We start from the raw sequence: 16407 nt of genomic DNA on the forward strand, positions 1-16407 counted from the left end.
GACTGGCTGCGAACATAAACCAAAGTCCTCTCGGGTCCCTAAGAGTCCTGACCCACTAATGTCTGGGCGCAGATGTGATTCCTCACTGTTTTGGTAAACCACAGCTGAGGCCGCGTGCCGTAAGAGGGGGTGACGGGTTAGGGTCTGACCATCTGGGTGGCAGCTGACTTTGCTGTTTCCGGGGAGCATGACTTCGGAGAAATTACAGGCACTGGGTCCCCGCTGCAGAAAGTGTTTTGATGAGAATGCAATGAGCTGGTGCAGAGCGGACACTGTGTCTGCGGTTCCGCCAGGCACCCTGTGGCCTGGGGGGGGTGGTGCCGGGCGGGGCCTGTCCTCACTCTCCAGATGACATTTAGTTGGTGCCGGGCGAGTTACCTGCTCTCACCCTCAGCTCTGACTCCCACCTGCCGGGACTCTCGGGACTTTGTGGGGAAACTGGGCCCAGGGCCTGGGGCAGGGCCTGCCTAGGTGGTGCTTCGTCTGGGGCGGCTGCAGTGACAGTGGGACAATGTAGCCCTAGGGGGCGCACGGTGGCCCCCAAACACTTCGAAGATGCCGTGTGGGCAGCGGCCGCCCACAGAGGCACCTCCCCGACGAGGCCAAGCTGGTGGCGGTGCTGGGCCGCGCTGTGTCCACCTGTCAAGTGAGCTGTAGGGCCACACGCGGCCGGTCAGTTGTCCTCGGACAGGCTGGACCCCGCCCCCTGCACACTCATGGCCACAAGGCACCATGTCTGGTTGTGGTGCGGGTCCTGGGGAGGCCTGGAGGAACCGAGAGGATATCGGGAGGGCTAAACATTTTAAACGGAGGCCAGGGGGAGACGGGAAGAGGGTCCAGGACCCCAGAGGGGCTGGCGTAGAGCCCCCTGATGGTGGCGGAGGAGATGGGGGAGAGGACATAATCAAACCCAAAGATAGGCAACTTTGGGCACCTCTTGAACTAAAAATGGACAATTTAGGACACACACAAAGACCATTTCACACAATGGCTCACGATGAATAAACCCTAGAGATTGGGCTGAATAGACAGGAGGGCACAAACCAGCCGGTGGACGTACCCTCAGGGCCTGAGTGACCGTGACCGCCCATCTCTGCATGCCCGCGGCCAGGCCTGGCCTCCCCGCTTCCCCTACCAGCTGTCCAAGGAGGCGGCCTAACCGTCACCCTCCCCTAGAGATGAGGTCCAGAGAAGTGCGCCCACCTGCCCAGGATCAGACAGCTAAAAATCCCAGATTGGTTTGGTTCCAAATCAGCCTTCTATCACCAGGTTCCTCTGGCTCATCCCGGGATGTCTGGGCATCTTCCCTGTGTCCTTAGAGCGTGTTTTTGGTGCATCTGTAGATGCAAGTGCCTGATGGATCTCGGATCTGACCCAGGAAAGCAGTGCTAATGATTTTCAGAATATTAAGTGTTTAACGTCGAGGAGAAGAGAGGCAAGTGAGGGGATCAACCCTGAGTCCTTATTCCAGGACAGTGGTTCTTAATTTCTGCTGCACTTTGTAATCACCAGGCTGCACCTCTGCTCAACCACATAAGATTTCTGGGGCTGGGACCCAGGCAGCAGGGATGCTATAGGTGCTGTGGGTGGAACCGCTGCCCTAGAGAGACGGCCTCTGTGTCCACTGAGGGTATCGGTATAATAATATTTACTAATGTGTTCAAGTGGGAACGTCAGCAGCTGGGAATGCTGTGATTCTCATCTCAGGACCCCCTGCTACTGCTCCAGCAGCTGAGCCCTGGCGGCTCTGCAGCTACTTCAACAGCAAGGAAAAGGTATTAGTGAAACCCAAGGGTTGATATTAATCAGAAAGAAAAGCCTTAAGCAAAAAGGTAAAAGGTAACTTTTGTTCAACAAGGAACACTCGTGAAACAGCAATGAAATGGTATTAAAATGTCTGTGATTACGTATTTCTCAGCATTCATCTGATAACTAAAGCAGCATGAAGCAATAGTTGCACTTAAAAAAAATGACAAGAAAATAGCTATTCATTTAGTTGACAGAGAAGGTTCGTGTCCTCTGTAAGATCACTAGTGTCACTGTCATCACCAAGGTGAATGTCAGCGCAGGCGGGTAGAAGCATCCCCCTGCGCTCGTCCTTACGCTGAGGGGGCGTCTTGGCTCCTTGGCCTGGAGTTCCTGCAGAAAACCTGGGTCCTTCTGGGAGGAGTCTGGGGAGGGGCTGGCCTGCCCTGGGCCCCAGGTCAATGAGGCCCCGGGATTGCATATTGCCGCGTGGCGGCTGCGGAGTATGGACACGTTCCAGAGGAGGCCTGACGTTCCTAGGCTGGGGACAGCGTGGAGGGAGTGACACTCTGGGCCTGGAACGACTCTGGCTCTGCATTCTCAGGGCTGGACCCCTCTGGAAAGCCGTGACAGCTGGGGGTCCTGCCAGCAGCTGCTCTGTCTCTCTTGCCGCCCAGCCCGTTGCCTTCCTGCAGGAAAGGCACGTGGCCTGGGGGGCAGTGCCAGAGGAGTCAGGTGGGGCCACAGACAGAAGAGCACGTGTCCCCTGCCCCCTGCCTGTTGCACCATATTCCATAAAAATAAACACGTGTTCCTGTTCGTCTATTGCTAATGTTATGGCATTCCAGGCACTGGCACCAGCGTTAATCCACCAGAATCCATCCAGAGACAGCCGCGAGGGTCGGGATCTATGGAGCTTCCACTTAGAAGGGTTAGCAGTGCCCATCTGTCCCATGCTCTGCACAGTGCTGTGAAAACGATATGAAAGGGTGAAAACAAAAGGAATCCATGGGCAGAAGGTCCCAGGGCTTTATGGCGTCGTTGGCGATGACTTACACTGTACAGCATCACGCAGGTGTGTCTGCCTGTGTGTCCACCCTTGCCAGGCCCGCTCCTCTGCACCCGCACACAACTGGCCCAGGCTCTTCATGCGCATGCGCCCGGGGAGGCTCATAGGTGGTTGCTCTTGGAGAGGTAGGCGATGAGGGCCACGGCCACGCCCACGTAGATGCCGGTCCCGATGGTGATGGAGAGCACGGCCAGGAAGAGGGCCCGCCGGGAGCTGGTGCTGGCCTGGTGAAAGTCCCCCTTGGCCACGGCTTTGTTCGTCTGCAGCGGGAGGAGGGAGAGGAAAAAGGGGGCCAGGATGAGCAAGGTGAACCGAGAGGGGACTCACCGAGGGGGAGTTGTGCAGGGAAGGCGGGGGGCTGTCGCTCACCACTGCTCCCCACTGCCCTGCAAGGCAGTCAAAGCTTAAAGCAAAGAAAGCGAAGCCCCAGGGACACCCAGGCCGGCAGTTGTCAGCTGAGCACCAGCCACGGGAGTCCCGGGTCTCAGGCACCAGGACGCGAGGGCGGGGACGTCACAGCTCAGCGGCCCCCTTCTGCCCGGTAAAGATACGTGAACAGTTTTCTAAAGTGTGTTCACACTTACCTCCTCTGGTCCTTACAGCCTACGGCGGTGTGGGGAAGGAAGCGGTAGTGCTCGTTACCCGGAGAGGAACCCGAGGCATAAGATCCTTCAGTGGACGGCGGGTACTGAGACTCCGCCCCTCAGCCGGCGGCGCGGGAATCTGCGTGCCCGATGGCCCCTCCCTGCCGTGGCGGGGCCGGAAAATTCATCCACCAGTGAAATAACTCGAGGTGAGACCAGCGCCTCTATTTCTGGTCACCCGATTGCACAGTGAGGTGTTAGTTTAGCAAGATTCATGTTGCCTCGGGGTCATGAGGCAGCTGGGAACATGGAGGTTTCAGGTGTTGTGTCTGATATGGCGTGTTTTTTTTTTTTTTTTTTTTTCGGTACTCGGGCCTCTCACTGCTGCGGCCTCTCCCATTGCGGAGCACAGGCTCCGGACACACAGGCCCAGCGGCCATGGCTCACGGGCCCAGCCGCTCCGCGGCATGTGGGATCTTCCCGGACCGGGGCACGAACCCGTGTCCCCTGCATCGGCAGGCGGGCTCTCAACCACTGTGCCACCAGGGAAGCCCTGATTTGGCGTCTTGTGCTGGACTCCACCTCCATCACTGCCAGCCCCCTCCTCCTTGTCCCCTCGACAAGGGAGGCCCCGGGCTGTGGGGACCATCATGTGATGCAGCTGTGACATCACGTCTGATGCCCCCTGAGTGATGGCAGATGAGGGTGGAGGCCAGCAGGGCAGGTGCCCCCGGAGCGTCATGGGGCGCTGAGGAGGGCTGACCCCCGGCAGGGCAGGGTCCTCCTCGTCAGGGCAAAGGCAGAGCCCACTCCCCGTGTGGGACGTCCTGACCCCCTCAGGACCCATCTCCAGAAACCGGACTCTCACCGGATCCCATTTTCATGCGTGTTGAGTGTATTTCTACTTTTGCAGGCAGGATGGGAGATGGCATCCTGTTTACTCAGACACCGAGGTCCCAGACTCAGAGGTCACTAGGAGATGACTTTCCGTCCTCCGCAGCTCTGCCCCCGACCTGATGAGACGTCAGGTGGAGAAGGGCCTCCGGTCTGCTCGTGTCCTTTTATTTTTTCCTCTAACTTCTGTTTCTTCAGGGCCAGTTTTATGTCCTCGTCCCCAATTTTTGGGCTTGGAAGTGAGCCTGGGGGTTCCCTGTGGACGATCTTTGATGAAGCGGAGTGAAGAGAACGTGAGCACGAAGCTCCCAGGACAACAGTAACTACGTCTCAGCTGAGTTCACCCCAAACTCTCCAGGCCCCTCCCTGCTGGCCCCCGGCCTCTGTCAGGGTGGGCCCCCCAGCCCCAGCCCAGCCGGGGCTCTGCTGCAGGAGCCACAGACAGACAGACAGACAGACCGGGAGGCCGGGCCGGGCATTCGCACCCCGCGGGGAGCTCCCAGCTCCAAGGGCTGCCCGTCTCATCTGGGTCCATGCACGGCTGGAAGCCCCGGTGAGCTGCTTATAATGCCTGCATCGGCTGGGCTCCCCGAGGGCCGCCCTGGGACGGCCTAACCCGCGGGTGTGGGACCGAATCCGGGCGCTCCGTCCTCTCTCCTGACGGGTGGGCTCACTGTCCTCTGCTGACCTACATCATCCCCAGCCGGGCAGCTTAAATCAAGAACAAGCCGCTAACCTCTCCCAGGTTCCGGGGTTAGGGGTTTGGGAGCCCCTCGGTGGGTGACTCTGCCTGGGCCTGAAGGGGCCTGGGCTGCAGTCTCTTGACGTCCTGGCTGCGTTGTGGGCTGAGGCAGGAGCTCACAGCGTCCCCCTACTGGGACCCACCCGCTCCTTCCTTGTGGCCCCGCAGCCCTCGGGTCCACCTAGGGTCCCCTCCCAGACGGCGGCCTGGCCTCACGGTCTCTGGGGACCAGCTCCTGGGGCCCCTGCACAGAAGCGGGGCTGCGGCTGGGGCTTGGCTGACGTTTGCACAGCTGAAAGGAAACTCTTGTGAAGAAGGACGCACACACAGGGCGACACAGTGGGTGGCCCCTCCTTCCAGGAAGAGCAGAATCCCGGGGGGTGCAGCCTCGGGGCAGTGACAGATGGGGGTCCCGCTGAAGCTCATCCTGAGGGGGTCCCCAGGGGCAGCTTTCTGTCCGTGTGGCCTCTGTGACCCCAGAGGCCGACCCCAGGGCTGCCGCATTGGGCAGAGGGAGGAGCACGGCGTGTGTCACCGGACAGCCCCTCGGGCCCTGTCTGCAAATGGCCGTTCCACTCCCCCCAGGCTGGGAACGTGCCTGCAGCTGGTTTTCCTTCCCTGCCCTTTTGGCCAGAGATCACCAAGTGAAGTTCATTCCTTTCTTTTTTGAGGTCTTTTGCTCAGAAAAGAGGAAGTGCAGGTGACTGGCCTGGTTCTGAGCAGCATCTTCTGTGCGCCAGGGGCTCAGAGGGACCCAGAGAGTGTGCTGTCCACCCTCATGGACGCTGCTTGGAGTATATGTCACAGGCGAGGGAGAGAGTCTTAACTCAGGTCGAAGAGAGCTGGAGGTCAGAGTCAGGGAGTGCCTGGGCCCCCGAGACACCGCTCTCTGGGGACTGGGTGTAGCCACCGCCCTGACCTAGGGAAACGTCCCCTAACCTATCCAGGACGTGCTGAGCTCACGCATAGCCCACTGGGATATTCCACATTCAAACATGTACTCTGGTTCTTTAGGTGAATAACTACCCTCACTCACCTGGTTTTAAAGCTATGTAGAAAACCCAACTTTAAATTCAAGAGCAGAAGTAAAATATTGGTGCTAAAACTCAAGGAAACACTGACTCCCTCCCTTGAATGAAGTGTTATTTAAATGGAGGAAATAAAAATCATAGAAACAGAGAACGCACAGCTGGGACCAATGTGCTTAGCCCAGAATTGACCATCAGAGCCGTGATCCAGATACAGCGTGAGGTCCGTCCCAGGTGCTGCCCCCGCCAGCCTCTGAGGCTGGGACGGCTCTAGGTCAAGCACCCACGCGGAGGAACCGGCCATCAGAAGTCGGGAAGGTCCTCAGACACATTTCAAGCTCGTTTTGTGCAGGTTTCTAGGGTGAGAAATGACCCATTTGCAGGGGAACGAAGTCAAACTCACATCCTCGGCTGCCCTTATCCTCTGACACTTCCTCCCTCTGTGGTGACTGGGAGCATTTAGGGGCTGGTTTCATTGCAGGCTCGTCTCCTGCTCTGACAGGTGCCAGGCCCCCTTTCTTCTGGTGCTTCTGGTGCGTCCAGTCTGGCCCCGACCTGCGGCCATCCTCACCCACTTCCCAGTGCGCGCCGCCTCCCTCCCACCTGAGGCCCGGCTCACCTGAGAGGTTTCTCTGGCCCTCGGCTCGGGGGGCCCAGGTCCTTACTCCTCCCTCAGCCCTTTCCTTCCTTCCTTCCTTTGCTCACTTGCAACAGCTAGAGGTTTGACATCGCGACAGACAACGGCCCAGGATGGCGACGGGGCTGCACAGCCGCGTTTGCCAATTTCCAAAACGAGAACGGAACCGAATTAGAGGTTCTGAAGCCCTCCATTCCCCCGCCCCCCGAGGGGACAAGGGGCCGGGTGTGTGGAGGCGGGGAGGGGATCTGAGGGATCCCCTCTGAATGTGAGTCCGGGTTCTCTCCATGAGGGGCATAGGCGCCGCCTCCCCCTTCAGTCCCACTGAGAGCAGCTCCGACGGGACACTGGGCGTCTGTCTTGATGTGTGTCCCCTGCATGGAGGGCAGGAGACCCTTCCCGCCTGGACGACCCAGAAGGTAGGGGTGGGCTGGGCAGCAGCGTCGGGGGGGAGCCGGGGTCAGCACTCTCTGGGGGGACGGGCCAGCTCTCCCGTTGGTCAGGGGAGGAGTGGGTACTTCCTGGGGCAGACGCAGGCTGCCCGGGCTATCTTAGACCGTGTCCGACAGAGCCCAATGGAGGGGCAAGCAGACCCCCGAGGAAAATTCCAAACTCTAGTCGAGGATGCAGAGTGTGCGAGTGTGTGTGTGGGGTCTGCAGAGAACCCGCCAAATGCCTGGATGAGGAAGAGAGCTGCACACCCTTTGCAGGTGTGAGGCCCCCATGGTGATGTGAGTGGGTGAGACTTTTCTACCCCCATCTGTCTCCACTTGCCATGCTTCACCCCAAAGTGGCAGACCCCATGGTGGCAGCCTGGGTGTGGGGAGAGACCACACCCCTCCTTCCCAGGAACGGCTCAGGCATACCCCACCCGGTACATTGTAAAAGAACAGTGCTATCTGCCACCCAAGAATGGCTCCAAGGGAAGAGAGACACAGTGGAAATCCACACTCTCATCTGGTCCTGCTGAGAGTGTGAATTCCTGTCACTACTTGGGAAACGCAACACTGCTTACAGCTGGACATATAGACACACACATGACACAAGTGTTCCACTCCCGGCAAATACTCAACAGAAACGATGCATTTGTGTGCCAAGGACACCTCCAAGCATGTCTGTAGCCATACTGACCATCAGAGCCCCGGCCTGGAAGTCATCCCAACATCCAACCACAGTAAAAGGATAAATGACAATGGTACCCAATATGGTAATGAAATAAATCTCAGGAACATGACGTTGAACAGAAGAAGCCAGACACAGGAGTCTATTGCGTAGAGTACAAAACAGGCCAAAGTCATCCACACTGTTGGCAAAGGAGCCAGATCGGTGGTGTCCTTGGGGAGGGTCAGTAACCGGAAGAAAACACAGTCAAAACAATTTACTTTTACACCCTAAGATGATTTTAGAAATGATTCTACCAAGAGTTGAATGAACAAATAGGAACCATCTATAAAGAATAGAGAAACCCATTTCGTGAAACTAGTAAAATCTTGATATCAGAACCAGAGAAGGAAAGTAAGAGAAAAGGAAAGGAAGATGCTGATTCCCTACAGACGGATGCAGGTGAGATTCAGTGAGCGAGAGCCGGCTTCTTCTCCACGCTGCTCTCTGCCTCTGCATTTGCTGGGCCTTTATGATCGTCCTTCACACCATTTTCACCCCTAACTCATCTGTTATATGTCCACGGGGCTGTCCCTGCCCCCTGAGGGAGGGGAGGCCCCCGGGGCTCCCAAGTCCCCATCCCAGGCTCACCACGGAGCATTGCAACGGCAGGTTCGCGGGCTCCTCGCAGGACCACTCAGTGAACTAATGAGCCAGCGGCCTTTCCTTCCAGCTCTCGAGGGCGACACGCTTTGCTCAGAAACACCCCCACGTCCAGGAAGCCCTCGGCTGATAACTGTGGGTCTTACGCAGAGTCTACGAGCTGATTAGGAGGATATGCATCAGGCGTAGCCGAGAAGGAAGCGTTTACAACCACAGCTCCTTGCGGGGGTGGCTCTGCCAGGCACCCCCAAGGACCTGGAGGCCGGTTTGGGCAGCACGTGGTGCCTGCATGATGGAGGGGAGGGGTCCACAGTCCTCGGGGGTCCAGGAAGGAGGAGAGAGCGCAGCCAGGAGGGCGGCTGGTGGCTGCCGGGCAGGGCAGCGCTTCCACGATGGAGGCAGCTAATCTGTGCCGCCCCGCGTGGTGGCCACGAGCCACCTATGGCTACTTAGCACTTGGGATGTGGTGAGTGTGACTGTGAGTTTTAATATCATTTAATTTTAATTAATATAAACATAAATAGCCAAATGTTGGGGGCTACCACGGTGGGCAGCACAGACCCAGGAGAAACGGGCAGAGAGTCCCACGGGGAGCGGTGTGGTGGGCGGGATGAACCCAAAGGAGGTGGAAACCCTGCAGGGCGGTTCAGGCATCAGTGCTGGGGGGCGGGGGTTTCCCCGCGCTCGGGAAACTGCTCCACACACGCCTGCCTCTGTGCATTTAACTGTGAATTTATTTTGGTAGCTCAGTGTCAGGTGGAGATGAAGGAGGTTGGGGTGACCCTGTGAGAGGGCAATGCCCATGAAATCTGCAGATGAAGGGGGGCCTTTGCACCCGGGGTGTGGAGTGGGTGTCCTGGTCTGGGGTCCACTGGCATCCCTCGCAGATGGAACCTATCGGGGGCTGATGCTGGGCCCCAGGCCTCCGTGACATGTGGCAAGGTCCTGCGCTCCATCCCTGCTGGGGGACACCTCCCCCAAACCCCGGGAGACGATGCTCCCAGGGCCTGGTCCTGGACTGAGTTCACCACAAGCTTTTGTCAAAGTCCTCATTTCCTTTGGCTGTAAAATACCCACTGTTGTTTGAGTTTCAGGAAAAACATGACTTTCTCTGCAATATATCTCTCCTTTGTTTTTCTTTTTTGTTTTTTTTAGCCGCATGGCTTGTGGGATCTTAACTCCCTGACTAGAAATCGAACCTGGGCCCCGGCAGCGAAAGCGCTGAATCCTAACTACTGGACGGCCACGGACTTCCCCTTGCTTTGTTTTCCTTACGGTCGCTTATTTTAGGGGCAGGAATCGCTAAGGTTGGAGGAGTCCACATCCACGTCTTCCACAGACACGTGGTCCCGCTCCGGTCGAGGAGCTGGGTCCCGGCACAGCCGGGATGGCCTCGGCAGAACACAAAGGCCGGCGCCAGACCCCCGCCTCTGAGGCGTGTGACAGACACCCTCTCTCCTCCACAACCATCTCTCTGGAAATTTATAGCACTCTGGGTATTTTATGGCTCATTTTTCCTCCTGCACCAATATCTGTCGGGCTGGATTACATTTCTCTGCATCATTGCAAAGCTTATTTCCCTTATTTATGACTGTCTACCGCTTGCTGTGTGCTGGCGGGTACCCGGGGCTGCGCTGGAGGAGGGGCCACGTGGCGGTTTAGCAGCCTCCATGGGGAGGAGGGAAAGCCTCTCAGGCCAGGGCTCACTCAGACCCACATGCACGCTGCTTTCCTTACGTGCTTTCGTTCCAGGAGCATTTTTATGACCTCCCCTCCTCCTTTTAAAGCAACCCTTCTATTTTAAGCCATGAAAAAAAAATAAATCTTGTGAGTTAGGTCTGAATGGCAGACAGATCAGCTATGAAACAAACGTACCCCCTGTGCTTGGGTAAAACCCGATGGGAACACAGGCTCCCCTGGGTGCTAGCACCAAGCCCCTTCACCTGGCCTTGGCCTGGGTCACTGCGGGGGCGGGGAGTTACCCATGATGGTGTCTGAGGGCCCCTGTCATCAAGGTCATTTTGTAGGAAACACAACAAAAAACATCAGTACGAGCAAGGGCCCCTGTGCCGTCCTGTGCAGAAGCCTGAGTGACCTTGTTTCCATCCTCCAGCTGAGGTTAGAGGAGCCCCAGGACCCGCGGTTCCTGAGAGGCCCCGCCCAGTGCTTCACTTCCCACAGCTCAGGCCTCCCCCCTATGCTGGCCATGGGGCTCTGCTGGAGAGAAGCCTGCCTTGGTTTCCTCCTGTGACTAATCAGTATGAACTCATGTCTAGCTTCATACGGGCACAGATGGATAACACAAAAATAATTATACAGATGGAAATATTTCTCTCTATAAAGATGTAGACACATGTATTTCTACATATAGAACCAATAACATGCGAGTACACACATGTGTATTTCCTATTTCCTAGCTCTGTTACTGAGCAAACCCAGAATCAATGACACCCCAGTAGCAACAAGCACACCCAGTGCCCAGATAGTGGTTTCTAAAACCACTTTCCAATAAAAGGGGTCAGAACTCCATGGGGAAGTGGCTGATTTCAGGACTCAGGCAGGTAATACACAAGATGAGCCCGGGACGGCATTTTATAGTACAAAAAAGGAAAAGTACTCCAAGATCAAAAGGATGCGGGCATGTCAGGGGGACGCAGGAAATGCTCCCTATAGCCAAAGTGACAAAATAAATAATGTAGTATTGGATTATAAGCCAAAGTGTAAAATAAACATCCAAGGGTCCATACTGATATAAATAAATGATTGGATGAATCAGTTCACTGGGGAGAATAGACAAATCTCCCATATAGACAAGTTCCAAATAATCTATGTAGGTCCTCCGGCCTCAGGGAAGTAAAGCACCCTTTGAGGGTGGGCTGCACAGTGACTTCCTAGGACAGAGGACGGAATGGACGGCGGGAGGAAGAGTGACCTTGCCGTGAAGAAACCTGACAGACACGACCACAGCCAGCATCCGCAGTGACAGGTCATGTTGATGGGACGCAGCACTGACCTTCACCTCCATGCTCCTCCTCCACAAACCCATAACCCCGGTCTAAGCAGGAGGAAAGCACCAGACAAGTCCCGATAGAGGGACATCCCACACCGTACCCCACCAGGTCTCCTCACAGGTGTCAAAGTCATCAGAAACAGGGGACGCCTAAGACGTGTCACAGCCCAGAGGATCCCGAGGAGGCCTGACCGCCAGGTGCTGCGTGGATCCTGGCTGGGACCCAGGGGCAGAAAGAGGGCATCAGACAACCGCTAAGGCGATCTGGACAGAGCACTTAGAGTACAATGGTGCAGGAACACTGGCCTTTACCTGGGGGACAGACGAGCCCCATGTGAGATGTTGATGGGGGTTGGTGGGTGACTGGGCTCAGGGAAGCAGCCAGCTCTGCACCCCTTTGTCCATTTTCTGCAGAGCTAAATTGGTCTGAGATAAGCTGTTTATTTAAAAGGCAGGGTGTGGATGGGGCAGGTGAGAGGCCTTTCTGGTGCAGGGGCACGTTCCCGGGCTCCGTCCCTGAGAGCCGCGGGAAGGGGGGGGAGGCGGGGGGAGGGGCCGGCATACCTGCTCAAACCAGCACTGACAGGGAACTCGCTCAGCCCTTTTGCGGTATGCGGGCCTCTCACTGTTGTGGCCTCTCCCGTTGCGGAGCACAGGCTCGGGACGCGCAGGCTCAGCGACCATGGCTCACGGGCCCAGCCGCTCCGCGGCATGTGGGATCTTCCCGGACCAGGGCACGAACCCGTGTCTCCTGCATCGGCAGGCGGACTCTCAACCACTGCGCCACCAGGGAAGCCCTACTCGCTATTTCTGTGTCCGATTTTACTTTCCTCCCTAAAGCAGAGTTATAACACCTTTCTAGTGGGTGTTGTGACAATGTCAGCAAAGGACACCCTGACCTACTGCTCCACGTCGAGCTCCATGCCAACAACTCACTTGCCTGGCCTTACTTCCTCCTTCCTGACACCACAGAGAATGACTGCTGTTAATACTGGTTTCCATAAATGTACCCTTAATATAACAGTGTGTTAGGAAGACGTTCAAACACACAGAAAAGGTAAAAGAACCTGCAGTGAGCATATCAACCCCATCAGTTCACTATTAGCATTTTGTTTATGTTATTAGCTTCATCTATCCAGCTCTCTATCCATCCATCAACCCATCTTTTTTCTTTTGGATGCGTGTCAGGGTAAGTTGCAGACACTCCCTGCTAAGCATGTCTGCATATGACTCCATTGATGGAGAATGAGAGATGGGGAATTCAGGTTCGGTGTCGAGGGACAGAGCACCTGCCTCCTGGATCCTAACAGGTGCTCACAAACGGAAACTACTTCCATCATTTCATTCTTTATGCAAAAGTCCTGCTTCCTTTCTGGAAACAAATAAGGAGGAGATTAAAGATTTTAAAACCCAGGAGAGGAAAAATCAGACCTTTCTCTTTCAATACCCCTTGGGGACGAGAAAAATTTTTAGGAACAAAAATGAATGTTTGGGCCCTTTGGATCCAACAGTGGACGCAGGCTGGCCGATGTCTGCCCCATGTGTGTGGCCGCTTTCACCATGTGTGTGACACCTCCGGCACATGTGTGGTGGCTGTTCTGTGCCACCGGAAACCTGTCAGGTGCTGGGTCGGTGCCTCTACGGAATCTGGGGGCCCCCCATGTTCCCTGCAGAAGAGCCCCCATGACTGGGCTTTGTCTTGTGCACAACAAGCTTCCTCAGATTGTTACATTACGGGTGACGTGATGGTCCTTTTATTTTCCTGCCAGTCCATGGCACAGAAAACCAATCACACAGCAAACAAAACACCCTTGTTTTAAAAAGTCTTCCCATGACAGGGCCACTAGATAATCACGAATTATATTGCTCCAATGAAATTAAGAAAAGCTTGTTTCTTAAGAAGCAAAGACTAGCAAAGAGTTAAATAAAAAATGAAAAAAATTCAGTGTTCCCTAGTAGACTGGAAATTTGGGAGAAAATCTGAATGCTTTAAAAGATGAATAATTAAATAACCATGTTATATCCCTGTGGTGAGACATTAGGTCACCACAAACATCACTAATTACATGACAAGTACTCATGATATTGGTTACAAAAAGGCATATTTTAAACCCTAATCTTGCCTATACAGAGAATAACGCACACAAAAAGGACTGGACGGAACAGACCAAAGTCTTAAATGTAAATGCTGAGTTTCCCCCTGTTGCTTCACAGTTTAATTCGCTGTCCAGAATTTCAGTGCCGGTAAACAGAAAAAAACCTGTTGATCCCACAGGTGTCATTTCCCATCGGGCCGATGCCTCGGTTTACCCTTCCCAGTGTGTGCAGCCTGTGGAGTCAGTGTTGGTCGTGGGGAGGAAGCCCCAGGGCAGTGACACCCAAGCTCCCCCCAGCACAGCAGGTGCTGGGACCCCCTGAGCCTGATGCCTGGGGCCTGGGTCTGGGGGGCAATCTCTCTGCCCCAGACTTGCTCTCAGGCCTGATCTGCAGCCCCTGATGGCTGATAAACCCACACGGTCGCTGAGCTTGGGGCTGGAGGCCACCGGCTGGGGCCTGGTCCGGGCTCCGTTGGAGATGAGGCGCTCACTGGCTGCCTGCCAGCCCCTCCTAAACCTGTCCCGGCCTCGCGGCCATGGCGCCTGCACAGAGACGCCGTCTGTGCTGCTCTGCGTTCAGACGTAGGTTGCTGTGCTGTCCTTCCCGCGTGGCCTGGGTCGGCCTGGCGTGGGGACCCCGCCTGCTCCACCTCTGCTTCTTGGGCCCTGGAGCCCCTGGAGGGAGCAGGCATAGAACCAGGGCAGGTGGCCCTCCGGCTGGGTTCAGAGCTTCTCAGTGCCGAGCCTGAGAGTGCGGCCTTTGATCTTCAACATTTCTGGGCTGCCCTGAGCATCTCTCATAAAAAACCCAGTGTGTTCGCTCAGTGGACTTGGGAAAGGAAGGGTCGTACACCCCAGGGGAGCCTTTCACGTCAGACCGGTTCTGGCTTCACACTTAAGCCACCGTTTATCAGCTGCCCCCGTCCCACGGTTCCCTTGGTGAGTCTGTTGGTTGGTTTGTTCCGGCAGCAATCGCACCTGCAGATATTCATGCAGTGGAGAATTTAGAAAACATACACTTCTGTTTTTACCTTCCACCATATTGCTGCTCTTAACGTATTTGCACGTTTGTCAGTCATTGCGCTTCCTTTAAAAAATCCACTTTTGCACCTGCAGCAGCAGGTGAGGGCCACCGGCAGGCTCCCAAGGCCTTGAGGGCAGAGTCCTTGGCCGTGGGCGGCAGGGCAGTTCTGCAGCTCCACCCTGATCTCTGTTCCCTTTTAGGGCCTGTCTTCCCAAGGCGGCTCAGGAGGGTGTGTCTCTCTCAAGCGCTTTGACAAACCTTGGCAATTGGCTCCCACCTCCCAGGCATGGGAGGGAAGCGAGGGCAGGTTCTGCCTCTGGCTGAGGTACTTAGGGTTGGGAACAAGGGGATGCCAGGGGTGGCGTCAGGAGCCAGGCAGGTGGCAGTGGCGTAGGGGCTGCCAGTCGGGTGGCAGAGCCCGGTGGGGGGCAACCATTGGTGGACCCACAGACGGTGAAGAGTCAAGATGCCTCGTTTGCACATAGGGCTGTGACATCTGCCCAGACCTGAGAGGAAATGTATGCTGGGTCTGGAGGTGAACTCGACCAGGGGGAGACAGCTTCCAGGCCTGCCTATTCACCGAATTTTTATAATGGCAAGGAACTTGCTGCAGGCCACCAAGCACATCACGTTCACATTAACCGCGATCCATCCTTTGCTCCTGAGTTCCTGGAGGGGATGAGGACCAGAGCAGAACACGAAGAACCACCGGAAATGATGGGGAAGAGTATTCTGAGCTGCGGAAGGCGATGGCAACTTTATTGACCAAGAAGAAACTAAGAAACTTCACAGGAGCCACGGTGTATGCTCCAGGGCCTTCTAACATGCTATGGCTTCTGACACATTTATTCCAGAAGTGAGAAGACAGTTGTGAGGCCCCGTCTGCCAAAGCCCGGGCGTCTCTCCCGCACCCTCATCCTCTTGGCTACAGGAGACCTGTTTCCTTGTGAAGGCACAGCTGTTTGCTGCCCTCCTTCCCCCAAACACTCACAAAATATTCAAAAGAAAGGGCAGCGTCCTGCTGCCCTTCCCAGCTCACCTCACCAGCGGTCGAACTACCCTCTTGTTGCCTGGACTCCTTACAAAGCACGAGAGACGGGACCCGAGTTCCTGGGACGGTTCTGATAAAATCTCACTGAGATGACGCTGCTAGTGGTCTGCACACTGTCACTGTGTGATAATGTCATTAAGTTAGGTGCTCCGTCCAGGCAGCAGGGGCTCCACTTGACTGGAAAGGTTTAAAACGAACTGATTTCCAGTGATCTCCTCACTGCCCACCCCTCCCCACCCAGGCTGGCAGCGCCACCCCAGCACACATTTGGAAAATGAAGGGCTCTTCTGGTCTGGTCTGAGCGCACAGGATAAGACCACAGGGATGTGTTGGGTGGTCAGGGTCCTGGTTGGTGAAACTTCTAGAAATCTAAGCTCTTATCAGAACGTTGGGTCCTGGGTTTCAGAAACCGTCAACACCGCAAGCCGCCATCGAAGACAGGCGACGGTGGGGTACAGGTTAGTGTCATTACAACCCTTCCAAGGGTCCCTGAAAGCAACGCTGACCTCTCCGGACAGGGTTCTGCGTGCTGTCTACCGGGGGAGGCGCCGGAGACACCAGGAAGCACCAGGGCTTTTCATGCCATTTTCGCAACTTGCTCCTTTGCAGGTGGGACCCCCAACGTCCAGACACCCCAGAAGACCTTACACTGTGAGTGGTGCTCTGAGGTCCGTCCAGCGTACTCCTAACCAACTCACCGTATTCCTCCTCATCTGTGAGGCTAAAACATCTCCTTTCTTTGGAAATGACTGTTTTGGTAAA

General features: G+C 55.8%; 1 protein-coding gene across 3 annotated transcripts in view; it reads right to left on the reverse strand.

The window, feature by feature from the left end:
• Positions 1–1833: 1833 nt before the first annotated feature.
• SYNDIG1 (synapse differentiation inducing 1) overlaps positions 1834–16407 on the reverse strand; it is a 118184-nt gene continuing 103610 nt past the window's right edge. For all 3 annotated transcript variants that reach the window (XM_004270432.3, XM_049699130.1, XM_049699131.1), the window contains one exon: positions 1834–3075. In XM_004270432.3, the coding sequence (XP_004270480.1) occupies positions 2917–3075 (159 nt within the window). In that variant the 3' untranslated portion in view covers positions 1834–2916. The remainder of the gene's footprint in view (positions 3076–16407) is intronic.

Source organism: Orcinus orca, chromosome 16, assembly GCF_937001465.1.
Source record: "Orcinus orca chromosome 16, mOrcOrc1.1, whole genome shotgun sequence".
In the NCBI taxonomy this organism is placed as follows: Eukaryota; Metazoa; Chordata; class Mammalia; order Artiodactyla; family Delphinidae; genus Orcinus; species Orcinus orca.